Below are 14,305 nucleotides of genomic sequence, written 5' to 3' on the forward strand. Positions count from 1 at the left end.
TATATATTAAACATTTTACACTATATAGTTTAAAGGTCATTTGTGAGGCTTTGTAGTACAAGAAATTTTCAACATACCCAAACTTAAATTGTGTTTTTATTTCCCCAAGTGTTTGTGCCTTGTGGTAGAGTTACGGAAATGAAGCCGGTGACAGTTCCATTCTAATATCACACCTGCAACCAACATTCATTAGCAGAGATCAGAAGGGAGCGTTCGGGCCGAGCTTACCTGATTAGCAGAGATGTCACAAACAGGAAGGTGGCAAAGCAGCCTCTCTGACAGTCTGCGTTCTTCTTCTGTCTCTGGTGCATCTCACCGCCACAGTTCTCACAACAGCGACACATGCAGAAGCACAGCCCCACCATAGGCATGAGCAGGAAAAACAGGACACCGAGGGCTGCTGCCACGATGAAGCCAATCCCATATTGTATTGTCTGAAACAGCAGCACAATTGCAAAATTAAATGGCTCTCGTGTATGAAAGTGTCTTAGAGAACTGTGTGTCCCAGAGGGATATTTAAAAAATTGTCAATTAGTTGTACTGAAGTGCTCATGTGCTAACAAGTGGCATGAAGATAGGAGGAGAGAAAAGAGTGGCAGAGAGATGAGCTTATCAGTCTGCTGCTTTTCCTTTCACTGTCCAATCACAGAATGGGGGAGGTACATGTAAGTGTTACTTAACACAGCAGAGAAAAGTGAGGTCTTCTGCCCTGACAGACAGGGTTGTGCTGTGTGGCAGAGCCATGTAATCTCAGGACTGGATGGACAGAAATCCAAATAATTTGGCACATATAGCTCAAATATATGTGTGTATTTAGCGGTGGAGTTCAGCTTCAGGGCCGGTTCACACCACAAAGGCTGCGTTCCAAAGCGTTCGGCCTCAGGAACACACTGGAACGCAAGCTGGCTGGCTCCCTGCGTTCAGGGGTGGGAGGGGGCATGGCCATGCATTGAAGTCAATGGCACTGCAGCCACACCCCCGTCCACAGTGCGATCGCCCGCACCCGGAACGCAGGCACATTAGTGCCTGCGTTCTGGTCCAGTGCGATCTGCAGAAATAGCGGTTGCAGTAACGCAGACTTTGTGGTGTGAACCGGCCCTCAAATCTACAATATCAAAAATGTGCAATATCAGATATGGCCCCTTCACCCTAAGCAGAGTGGCTCTAAATGTGGTATTGCTAGCACTGTAATCAGTTGGGCTGATTTGTAGTTTGTGATCATTTGGTTGTTGTAGGTGTTCTGCTATTGTCTGCACCTACCTGTAGTGGGGTGTGACCCTGCCACAGAGTGGGGCAGCCAATGGGAGAAAATTGGGAGTGTGTATGCCTCACTAGCCAATCACTAGGAGTGTCATGGCCAGTGGTGCATGCCGAGAAAGTGCATAAATACTAGAAGAATTACCATGTGCTCAGGGAGGTCTGCCCCTGGGCCTAGCCTGGGGTAGGGTGTACACAGTTGGAGAAGTTAACTAGGCCTGAAGTCTGCAGGAGCCTATGGTTCCTTTGCTCTCAGTATCCTCCCCCCGCAACCAGGAAGTTCAGGGAATGAAGGATAGCTTTACAGACCGGCAGCGGTGATGGCGGTATTCACAGCTTAGTGTGTGTGTGGGGGGGGCGAGGGACACAAAAAGGTACTGGGCGGTTTTTTATCCTAATGCAGAGAATGCATTACGGTAAAAAACGCCCAGTCTTTAGTACTACTTTAAAGAAGAACTCCAGAAAAACCTTTTATTAACCCTTGCAGCGGGGCTAGCCCTGCACTGCTTGTTTTTGTCTAGGGGCTAAAATAATAAAGTTATATTCACATCCTGTCCCAATGACAACAGCTCCCATTATTTCATATACTGGCATTGGCTGTCATAGTGACAGGAAATTAGGTGAAATCTCACCAAGTAGGTCATGGACAACAATACAAATCCTGACAGACATATTGATTCTTACCAAGTCTATCCAAAACTAAAAAAAAAGAAAAAATGGCTGTTGTACATGCATCATAAAACATTTTTCATGCTGTCACTTTATAAAAACCCCGAAAACTACGGCGGGGGGTGCGGGCAGAAACGATCGCCGCTGCTCAAATTAATACAAGTGGTCTGATCAGACCACTTGTAATAAACGAGCAGCGGCGGCGGCTCCACAATGTACATTTAGCTCTGCTTGTCCGGAGCCGGGCTGAATGTACTTTAAAACTACTCGCCCGGCGCCCGAAACTGCATGTCCCGTGCGTCGGGCGATAGGAATTCCACACCCCTGAGTTATTATGGAGGCACTTTTCTCCACTTTGTATACATGAGGCTCACCACCCAACTGTGAAAGCAGTTTAAAATTAAGGAACATGTAGAAATTGTTGGAAATGCAACAGCATATACAGGTATATGATTGTATTATTTGTGTAATTATGTCCTTTGAGCTGTAGATGGCACTGTAGTGCAATGTTAGTCTCTATGCTTATGTATGTTTATCTATGATTTACACAGGAAGTTCCTAAGCAAGTACAACTTAATTTAGCATTCCTCATTATCACAGCTCTGAAACGAAGGGCAGGGAGTGATTTGGCACTAATAAGTTATGCCAGTTTTTGTGCATTTATTCTACTTTTGCAAGGTGCCTCTCAATGTATAAGACGAATAGCAAAAGGCTTTGATGCACTACGTAACAAATACAATTTCGGCTGCCACTCTAGAAGTGCAAATAAGAAAATTAAAGAATGGTTACAGGGGTGTGGAAATTTTTTAAAAAACTACTTGTCCAAGGGCTAAAGTGGGGGCCAAATCTACTTGTCCTTCACGACAATCTACTTGTAGTTTATCTATGATTTACACAGGAAGTTCCTAAGCAAGTACAACTTAATTTAGCATTCCTCAAGGTCTTAGTGAAAACCCCATGACAACCTTGGTTGTGAATTTTTCTGTTTAATCAGTGCTTTATCTAAACACATCACCAACAAAAATAACCTGTCAGGTCACTAACCCCTGGCATGCGCAATGCAGAAGGCCCTAACCTCCCCCCAATATTTAGAACGGAGCACCACTTATGCTATTCAGCAGCCCAATACGGGAGCCTCAGAGGTCAGTAGAGGCTTTCATACTGGACAGCTAGCCTTTGACCTTTGTGGAAGGAATAAGGATTTGTGTCCTGAAGATCCTTTCCAAGCTGGGCCAGTTAGGAGATTTGTACTGCCTGTACACACTTACAGAGGACTACAGTGCCCCCCCTCACACACACACAAAGCACACTGATGCAGAAAGAGGATTTAGCTACGGGTGACGGGCCCAATAATGTCTAGCTCCATCCCTGCATAGAGAAGTACTATAACCTCTTGCAGTTGATAAGTGTAATAAATCAGTGATTTAAACTGGTAATTTTAGTTCAATTTAAACTTTATTGAGCCCTCCCCAGACACCATACACCCAGCTCTGCAGACATCTCCTTCAGCTGGATGAGAAGGTCATGAATGATTCACCACTGTCAAAAATAATTCATATTGGCAGTATAACAAATTAGTGGCAGCACTGTCTAATAGACATTTGGACACTCTCCAGACATTTTGTCTCTGTACTGTGTCATTGTTTGAATTAAGGTGATAGTAATTATTATTCTATTATTCTGTCTTGGAACCAGTTTTCTCCGTTAGTGTTCTTTATGACCTAAATCTGTGAAAAGGGATATCTTTAAAGGGGTCATCTAAACTAAAGGCTAGGTTTTCCTGTGTAACAGTCAAAAATAGGGATTGCACATGCCAGTATTAAGGTATCTACAGGGATTAGAGAATGTTCACCCAATCCAGCATTTATGATTGGATCGGGAAGCAATGTTATGTTTATATGGCCTCCACGACCCTGGCCGATGCTTCTTGGCTGAGCCTGTTCAAGATAAAATTGATTGGCCAAAATAAATTTTCCTCATCAATTACCATGGCTTCGACTAGGCCAAGCCACTGCATCCACCCCACACCTGCTTCAAACCACAAGCATGCAAGTTTGCGAAATGCAAACTCGTATGTTTTTAGAAGGATCTAGATCATTCAGTGGCCAGCATTTACATTCCTGTAACATGACATCGAGACCCTAAGTGTACCAAGATAGAGGAATAAACCATACCACTATACTGACATCAGAACATAATGGGTGAAAATAGGTTCTTAAAAAAAATCTAAACAGACTACTTTACAACACACACAGGGACCATGGGGAACAATAGTAGCCGCCCTCCAGAAGGAAGGGCAGTGTCAGCATGAATTCAGAGATGATTTGAGGATCTACAGCTGAGTGATACACAAATAAGATATATTTTTCTCAATAGTTAGGGTACTTGAATATATTTTTAAGATTTAAATCCTAAATTTAGTGTCACTTTAACCATGCATACTGACACTGCTAAATTTGGACTGGGCATCTAAGATTTAATTGCCTCTAGTCAAGAAAGGATTGAAGGTGAGAATCTGTACAAGTTTACATAATGTAATATATAAATAAAATAATGTTTACAATTTGAAAATTCCCATTATCGTTGAATTAGGTCTTGTCTCTCAGATCCACAATGCAATCTTAGACAAGGCTCAGCTATGTCTCAGAGTTTGTACTCAGTAAGAATGTTTTCAGACTTTCTGTTGGTGGGGGATATTTGGGGGTGCAGGGTCAATGCCTGCTAGATTCTGCTAACATCGTTCTTCTCAGAAAACAGCTTGCAGCAAAGTAAATGCCTCACTGAATTGCTTTGTGAACTGTTGTACCATTTTGGACCCGGTGTCTGAGGATCATTCAGCAGGGGAGAGCAAAGCTGAAGAATAATATGTAGGCTATCACTGCTGTCCACCTGTTGTGAATGCTAAAGGCCTGGCTTTCATGCTGATCCATCAATTTCAACGCGGAGTCGCTGAGCCAGAGCAAGAATGTAGGGTGTTCTGACTTCTCTTGGACATTGCTGGCTCCACACTTGCTTTGGGTCATTGACCTTGAAAATATTGAAGCCACAGCATCAGCATAACAGCCCACCAACTAGCATTCTCATGAGGAACCATAAGGAAATAAGCTGTCTTGGTAAATTAAGGGAAATTTAACATTTTGGCATTGTAGACAAATAAGCAGTAGCTCAGAATTCCTCGCCTGAATGCGTGCCGTGCATATTGTGTGTTATACAGACCCCCCTTGGGGGACCAGACATTCCAAACAAATAGCACAGGATCTCAGTTGCATCCAAAAAAATATCAAACTGACAGAGCTCTAGATGGAATCAGACATCCTAATAAAATGCTAGTGGTGTACAATGTCACTTGAAAAGATTACCTGCAAAGCTATGACAACATTCTCCGGCTGTGCCAGTCACAGCAGATGTGGAAGGCATGGAATGAAGAAGCAATAGTCTCAGCATCATATTAAAGGAATCATCAGTGAATAAAACATGAAGACATGGCAATTTGTTAAAGTAAAACTGCTCCAAAGGCTTCTGGTGCAAACAAAGCCATGAGTTTGATTCAAAAAGAACCAGTCATAATGGGGCATAAATCTGAATAGTCAGTCTTAAATAAATATAACTGTAAAAGGTTTGGGTTTTTTTGAACATTGTATAATATATCTAAAACCAAAATTTTTGTTTAGATTTGTATTGAGTAGGTAATTCTTGTCTGTCTCCCATTGGGGGGATTTCCCTTCCCTTTCTCTCTGTCCTGGAGACACAACAGGAAGGGAAAGAAGATCACTCTCACTCAAAGGTGTAGGGAAATCCATTCTTAGACACCTCGTACTGAAACAAGTGATGCCATCAAAAATAATTCCATCACTTTCTGCCCAGGTAACAGTGGATTTCGGCTTTTCCCCACTCTATACAAAATAAAAAAAGAATATATTCTTTAAAATGTAACTCCTTTTTTTTTAAGTATAACATCACAGCCACTTGAAGTCTGACATTGGCTATCTATTCACATGCAGTAGTCTCCCAAATCCTGCTATTGCATATCAATATCAAATAACAAAGCCCAATACAGGGTTGGCAACTCCAGCCCGCCAGCTGTGATTTAACTACAAATCCCATAATGCCTCTGCATCTGGGAGTCATGCCTGTGGATGTCAGTCTTGCAATGCCTCATGGGACTTGTAGTCCCACAGCAGTTGGAGGGCCGGAGTTGCCAACTCCCGGTCTAATAGTTTATTACATTCCTGTTAATATAAAGCTCAGTTATCTGATATTGTTATAGACTCTCGAATAATAGCGGACTATGTTCGAGGTCAGGAACATGATATTACAGCAGTTGTTAAACCCCAAGCGTCTGCTGGCATTCAACTTAAGACAATGATTTATAAATCGTGTATAGAGTATAGCTGAGCAAATGCTGCTCGCACCGAACTACCACCACTAGATAGTGGTAAGAAGCACAGGAATTTCCAATGCTCCTCAGCTCCCCCTAGTGGTGGTAGTGGTGTGTGTATAGAATTCACCCAGTTATACACTGGGAGTAAGATTTATAAATCAGCCCCAAAGTGTAAGGTACAAAGTAAAGGCTGCATATTCAGATTATTGCATAAGCCCAGTCAGGACAGGTTCTCCTTAAAGTGAATGTGTTACATAGGAAGCAAGTTCACAGTGTTTAGAGCAGACTATATACTGCAGAAACCTATTTGTATTTCCCGTGTTGCCATTGCTAAGTAATCAGCAGAGTCTGAGGCTCTGAACACTGTTATACACCAGAATACATCATTTAATCATAAAATAATGACAGTACTCTATGAATTTCCTACTACATAGTAACCATTATGCAGACTTTAAGAACAGAAACGTTTTACCTCATCTGACTTGTAAATTTGCCAAATCAAAGATTTATTTTCTTGGTGATAGATTCATGGTAGAGTCCAATCTTTTTAATTAAAGTAAACATTTCATGAGGAAAAAACAGATGCTGCCATTACTCCTGAGATGCTAGTTGCCTGGTTGTAATACTAAGGGGTCTATTTATAAACAATTTGCAGAGCAAGTTTCCCTGTGAATCTCAGTGAACATTCGTTTTGTGTGGATAGAGGCAAAAATGAATGTTCTTAGTGTATTTTCTTTTCAGGTCGAATGTCATGTAATGTAATGCAATGTAATACTATATTATGGTCACTAGATGGAATTCGACTGAATAATTGACTTTTGTTGAGGCAGGTGGTGCTGGCAGGGCAGCAAGATTTGGCCAAATTCAAACAGCATATGCCCAGCTTAACCTACTATTTCTAAAAAAAAGTATACCGCTGACCTGTAACAAGTATGCAAATCAGAAAAAGTCCTAATCTACATACTTGTTCCAGGCCAGATACTTAAAGCACTGAAACGGTAGGAGCAGCATATCTGCCAGGCAATTAGCATTTTCAGAAGTGGAGAGCACCAATGGTAACCTCCGAAGTTCTTTCATAAGGGCATGAATGGGCGTACACTGTCAAAAAAACGGCAAACTGTTGGCGTTCAAGTCCGGTCATTTGTCCCTGTACGGGTGTAAATGATCGGATGTAAAAGTATATGCATACAGCCACAGCCTGTCATTAAATTATAGACACTGCTGCCTACGGCTGTACAAAAATTACTTATTTATATAGCGCCAACATATTCTGCAGCACTGTACAGCTGTTTAGACAAGACAAGAAAGAAACACTGACAAGCATCATTGACATACAGAAACAGTAGGTGAGAAGAACCCTGCCCAAATGAGCTTACAATTTAAGAGGAAGGGGACCAAAGACACAGTGGAGGGGAAGGGGAGACAACAGATGTATACCAAATAAAATGTTAGGGATTTGGGAGTACCGTGAAACGGGAGCAGAAGGGAAGGTTGTATAGGGTGAGAAATCAAGGGGAGAGCTGATACGCTTCTCTAAAGAAGTGCGCTTTAAGGGATTTTTGATAGTCTTGTGGGGATGGTGAGAGCCTGATGTGGCGTGGGAGAGAATTCCATAAGGTGGAGGCTGTATGCAACAATGCAACACCCGTCACTCTCAGGTGCAGAAGTATTGGCCGGTTTTTTGGTGTACAGCCATGCACGCCCATGTGAATACATTCTAAAATGTTACATTAAAACAGATACATGTTTCAATACATTGGGACAGATAAAAAGGTTCTACTTGACTTTCATCGTCAGCTTGTTACATATCAGACCATTTCTTTTTAATTCTCTACCATTATAACATTATGCCTGATAAGCAGCTCAGCAAGAAAAGGAAATCAATCATTGTTGGCAAATTAAACAACATCTTGTAAACTGTTAAAAAATCCACATTCTACTTTTATTTTATGTTGCAGGTCTCTTAGACTTGTTCCATTATCTCATTGTGACACCAACTGCTTGCAACCTAATGTGTGTTGGTGTCTCATTTGGTAACCATCGTGTCTCAACGCCTTATACAACAGACTTCAGATTGCTGGGTGATTTATCAGTATTCTATTCAGGTACCAAAATATTAACTATACATTGTAATTCCCCTAAACACTGCTTACAGCACATATAAACCCAAATACAATTACACTTAGTATACTAAAGAATTGTGTACCATAAACAATTGCCATCACTAGAAGTAAAACGCAGTTTTCACTTTTTGCATATCAGTACTGCTGATCACCTCTCTGCAGTCATTTCCTGTCTAAACATGAATGAAGACTAAAAAGAATGCCAGGAGTCCAAAAACACCTTCACAAATGGTGAAGGAGATATACACAGCCAATGTGTTTCAGGGGTCAAAACCCCCCTTCAGCAGGGCTCAAACAATAGACAGTGGATCACTGGTGGACTCTAAACTTACAACCCTGCAGACAATCCTATTTCTCAGGCAGGAGTGGAAATATTTGGTGCGAATAGATATTTACTGGCAGTTCAGCATTTGTACAAGTGCTTACTTGTTTTTTTGGACTCTTGAGACGATTACCTGGCACTCTTTATTAGTCTACATTCATATGAAGTTCTCATTCTGGGTGTCCCCTCCATTTGGAGGGGACACTCCATTTTGCTCCTATTAGACTAGAGAAAGGTTGTGGTCCAGCACCTCACCCCCACATCCCCAGTGCTCCATGTCATTTTTGTGAGCAGGTTTCCCGAGGGTGACAACAGTGGACCATGCTTGTGCAATGTACTGCTTGTTGTCTACATGGGGAAAGCATCTGACACCAATGAGCAATTGGGAGATATGGACATAACGCTGTGTCTCTAGACAAGAAATGTCTGCACAAGGAAAAAGAACAAATTAGCTGCAGCAAAGCCATTCCCCACCTCGCAGCCGCATGTAAACAAAGGGACGGTGAGATCATGGACCTTATATTGTCATATAAAAGAAATGATGTCATTAGCATCCCGCCCCTTTGTTTACATGCGGCTATGGGGCACAGAATGCCCTGGCTACAGCTTATTTGACGTGACCTGATAACTACTTCCCAGGTTTGAATGAGCTCAGTTACAGACTAATCCCAAACTAATCCCTAATTCCAAAAATACATTGAAGCAAGGTTTATGAAGCATTGGCACATACTGATGACAATTTTTAGCTGAAGCTCTCTTTTATTTTACATGTATATCTAAAAATAATTGAAAGGACTGTGCATGACCTTCAAGAAGAACATTGTAACAAGTATTTTGGTCTCCAAGTCTTTCTGCTTTTGGGATAATCTATGATGTTGTAAAGTTTTGATTATTCTTTTATACAGAGAGATGTGAGTCAGACTGTTTTAAATAGAATCATTGTGATGAAATAAACTCTTCACGTTAAAGACATAAGAACATCTATCTATAGGCTGCAGGCTCTGCGCTGTCTGTGCATGATTTCAGGAAAGTACCACACACAGGATTTAAAGCAAGCCGCACCACCTCACTTATTTTCATCTTTAAGAACTTTATTGCCCCTTGGATGAGCAGGGCATACACCGGGTCATGAAGTTGTACTTCCTTCTCTTTTATCAGCTTTGCTACTTCCCAGTGTTATGTCGACACAATACCTCCCCCTTTACATTTCAGACAACCCCCCTGCTATGGACAAAAGGGTTGTGAGGAAGGCTGTGCAGTCAAGTGACCAATGAATAAAACTTTAAATAATAAAACAATAAAACATTTAAAAAAAAAAGGAAATATGTTTTAAAAAGTAAATTCAAGTAGCGTTAAACAATAGTATTTACTGTATTGAAATTGGATGCTATAGTACAGGATAGCTTTGCCCTTAGTTTAGTGAATGGGGTGAAACTCTGCTGACTTCCATCATCCAATCATTTGCAAGCAAAAATACTTGCTCATGATTGTGTATTCTTTGCAAAGTGAAATTTCACCACATTCACCAAGTTGAGGGAAAATTCCCCTTCAATGTGCATATTCCCTTGCAAAGTGAACAGCATATTTGCCCTTAGTAAATCATCCCATTGCCTCTGAGGTGTAGTCCAACATATCTCTAGTTTTTGGAAATAGCTTGTTTTTAACAAGATTGAATGTAGTGTATTGACCAATCTCTGAGAGTTAAAGTGATGCTAAACTCAGGAGTTAAATCTTAAAAATGCATTCAAGTACCTTAACTATTAACAAAAATTTATTTTATTTGTGTATCACTCGGCTGTAAATCCTTAAATCATCTCTGAATTGGAGCTGACACTGTCCTTCCTTCTGGAGGGCGGCTACTTTTGTTCCCCATGGTCCCTGTGTGTGTTGTAAAGTAGTCACCGCTCCAGGCTCACTCTCATGATGAACTACAATCTCATGTTTAGTTTACTAATTTGTTTTGTGATTGTAGTCCATCACAGGAGAGATCTTGGAGCGGTGACTACTTTACAACACACACAGGGACCATGAGGAACAAAAGTAGCCACCCTCCAGAAGGAAGGACCGTGTCAACACCAATTCAGAGTTGATTTGAGGATCTACAGCGGAGTGATACACAAATAAGATACATTTTTGTTAATAGTTAAGGTACTTGAATGTATTTTTAAGATGTGACTCCTGAGTTTAGTGTCACTTTAAGCTGGCCATACACCAGTAGTATTTCATTCTAACATTTTCATTTTCGGAATGTTCCTTCAATTTTCTAATGTTTGAATTTCCAATGGTTAGTGGGGGTCTAACTGGCAATTGTTTTCGACCATAGTAAAACCAGAGTAGTTTCCAATTACCTTTTGATAGTCACTGCGTGACGAGCCAAACTTCTGTACTGCTATTCGCTTCACTAAATCTGAAATGTACAAATGAAAAGGACATCAGAATGATATCATAGTTTAATAAAATATAGCACATACTCATAATATTTGTCTTCTGATTCTTAGACTATTTTATAACAGAGACATCAAAATACTCTTGGGGTGATGGTGGGCTATAAGTAAAAAAAAAAAATATGTTAGCCATAGCAACCAATCAATCTTTTTTTCCAACGCAATTTTTTTTTCCTATGTGTTTTCCAGGTGCTGTGTTGATGTAACAGTCAAGTCTGCATACCACTGTGCTTATTGAACTCACATTGCAAAGACAGGAGGCAATTAGCATGTCTCCTGTTGATGGAAAGGATACAGTGCAGATCCCTAAATTAAAGGTCACACGCATGCTGCTGCAGCTTTCATGCAGTACAGTCTCAGAACAACTTACCATTTACTAGAAGGTGCATTTTGTAGAAACCTCCCCAAAGATGCAGAAAGCAGGATTTGTTGTTAATAATGCCTCACCCCTACCTTGACCCTAAAAGCAGAGTTGTAAAATACATTCTAAGGGGAATGCAAACTACAACCCAGTGGCGGTTTAAGGGGGGGGGGGGCAAGGGGGCAATTGCTCCCGCCCCCCCTGAGAAAATGACTGCTCCCTTCCTTCGCCACCACTCTGCCAGGCCCAGCCAGCTGCACCAAGCAATCAGGGCCCGAAAGCAGAGGCTGCACTGTAGTCAGGCAATTAGGTGGCCACCTCAGCCCACGCCAGGTGAGTGCTGTACCCCGGGGGGGTAGAGGGGGAAAGCCTGGGGTCAGTGGACACAGAGGTGGTAGTGGGAGAGGAAGGAGGTGGACATAGTGGCAGTGGACACAGAGGTGGCAGTGGGAGAGGAGAGAGATGGCACAGTGGTAGTGGAAGAGTCAAAGGGGGTGCAGTGGACACAGCGGTGGCAGTGGGAGAGGAGAGAGGTGGCACAGTGGCAGTGGGAGATAAGAGAGGTGCCACAGTGGCAGTGGAGGAGTCAAAGGGCGAGCAGTGGACACAGCAGTGGCAGTGGAAGAGCCAGAGGGGGGCAGTGGACACAGCGGTGCAGTGGGAGAGGAGAGAGGTGGCACAGTGGCAGTGGGAAAGGAGAGAGGTGCCACAGTGGCAGTGGGAAAGGAGAGAGGTGCCACAGTGGCAGTGGGAGAGAAGAGAGGTGACACAGTGGCAGTGGAAGAGCAAGAGGGGCAGTGGACACAGAGGTGGTAGTGGCGCAGGAGAGAGGTGGCACAGTGGCTGTGGGAGAGGAGGGAGGTGGCACAGAGGCAGTGGGAGAGGAGAAAGTGGCACCGTGGAAGTAGAAAAGCCAGAGTGGTTCAGTAGACACAGAGGTGGTGGTGGGAGAGAGATGGGCACAGTGGCAGTGGAAGAGCCGGAGAGGGGTCAGTGGACAAAGAGGCAGTGGTGGGAGAGGAGAGAGGTGGGCACAGTGGCAATTGAAGAGCAAGAGGGGGGTCTGTGGACACAGTGGTGGTGTTGGGGGGTTGAGAGGTGGACACATTGGCAGTTGAAGGGCTAGGGGGCAGTGGACTCAGAGGTGGTGAGGAGAGAAGAGGGATGTGGGCACAGTGGCAGGTAGAGGGCCACCCAGGGCTAGCAGCAGTGAGAGGATCGCAGGGGGGGGAGGTCAGGTAAGCTCTGTGCCTCATAGCCAGGATGAGGAGTCAAGTGAGCTCTGTACCCCAAACTGGGATGAGAAGTCAAGTGAGCTCTGTACCCTATAGCTTACACGAGAAGCCAGGTGAGGCCTGTGCCCCTTAGCTAGGATAGGAGGTCAGGTGAGTTCTGTTCCCCGTAGCTGGCAAGGGAGGTCAAGTGAGCTCTGTACCCATTAGGTAGGATTGGGGGTCAGATGAGCTCTGTACCTCATAGCTGGCATAGAAGATCAGGTGAGCTCTGTACCCAAAGCTGGTATTGGAGGTCAGGGGAGCTCTGTACCCCATAGCTGAGATTGGAGGTCAGGTGAGGTCTGTACCCCCTAGCTGAGATGAGAAGTCAGGTGAGGTCTGTACCCCATAGTTAGGATTGAAGGTCATGTCAATGGCGGATCCGAAGGGGAGGACAACAGGGCAATTTTCGCAGGGGGATGCGGGGGACATTTTCATGAAAACCTAGGAGCAGCCCATCAATGAGGAACAGGCGTGGGGCCATGTGCGGTGTTTGCAGATGAAGCAAAGTTATGTAATATTCCCCAGAAAGTGGCATTGCTTAGTCAGCGGACAGAGCCTCTACTGTGTGGAAGGTAATCCATGGAAAATGTATAAACTTAACACTACATACAAAATGAGAGACAATGTGACAAATGCTCTTCGTAGGAAATGTATTACTTGCTACTCTCTTTCCTTGATAGCTGCAATATCTGTTAGCAAATATTAGCAAGTACCTGTCACCAGATTGTGTCTACACTTTAGTGTTCAGCATTGAAGCAATTCCAATGAAAGTGCTGGCATACTATAACAATACCCTCTGCAGCAGCTGAAGAATCCCCAGGGGGTTAGTGAGATCCAAATCTCCAGACTAATGTAAAAGCAGCAACAAGGATTGTCTGGCAAAGGGAAGTAGTTCTTATTCAACAGGCGTTGACATCAGATTCCTTGTAGTTACAATCTGGGTCTTTATAGTCCTTGGCACTGTCAGGAATATTGCTATGTAGATTTTGATATTATTGACAGCTAAATATATATATATATTAATGCAAGTGGTTCCCTGGGCAACCTACACCCCTCCAAAAATATAAATTCTGATTAAATAAATGACATCAAAGTTTTATAACACTCCCTGTCAACCATTGTTCAAATGTGGCAGGGAGGCTTCTTGTTACATTGAGCCTGTCTGTTAGGAAGTTCCTCCTACACTACATAGAGAAGAACTTCATGACATGACCCTTGACATTTCTTATGCTATCCCATCTAACAGTACCTGTGTGTAAAGGCCGTTCAAGCATCAAGCTTTGTTGATATCAATGAATGATGGGATAATGGTCAGATGTCATGGAGACCAGACCTCTGAATATAAAGTAAATTTTTCACACAGAGTTTTCATAGCTTCCCATTGCCAGACGAGAGAGAGAGAGAGAGAGAGAGAGAGAGAGAGAGAGAGAGAGAGAGAGAGGAAACGAGAGAGATGCGCTCTATATTCACA

The 14,305-nt window shown here is 42.9% G+C and overlaps 1 protein-coding gene across 1 annotated transcript in view; it reads right to left on the bottom strand.

The window, feature by feature from the left end:
• The window catches only part of PROM1 (prominin 1), a 160,802-nt gene that overhangs the window by 87,944 nt on the left and 58,553 nt on the right, over positions 1-14,305 (bottom strand). Inside the window, exons 3-5 of the mRNA XM_018571167.1 lie at positions 11,101-11,159; positions 5,286-5,312; positions 229-434 (exon numbers count right to left, since the gene is read on the bottom strand). Of these exons, the coding sequence (XP_018426669.1) occupies positions 229-434; positions 5,286-5,312; positions 11,101-11,159 (292 nt within the window). The remainder of the gene's footprint in view (positions 1-228; positions 435-5,285; positions 5,313-11,100; positions 11,160-14,305) is intronic.

This window comes from Nanorana parkeri, unplaced genomic scaffold, assembly GCF_000935625.1.
Source record: "Nanorana parkeri isolate BGI_ZX_2015 unplaced genomic scaffold, ASM93562v1 scaffold1690, whole genome shotgun sequence".
Classification (NCBI taxonomy): domain Eukaryota; kingdom Metazoa; phylum Chordata; class Amphibia; order Anura; family Dicroglossidae; genus Nanorana; species Nanorana parkeri.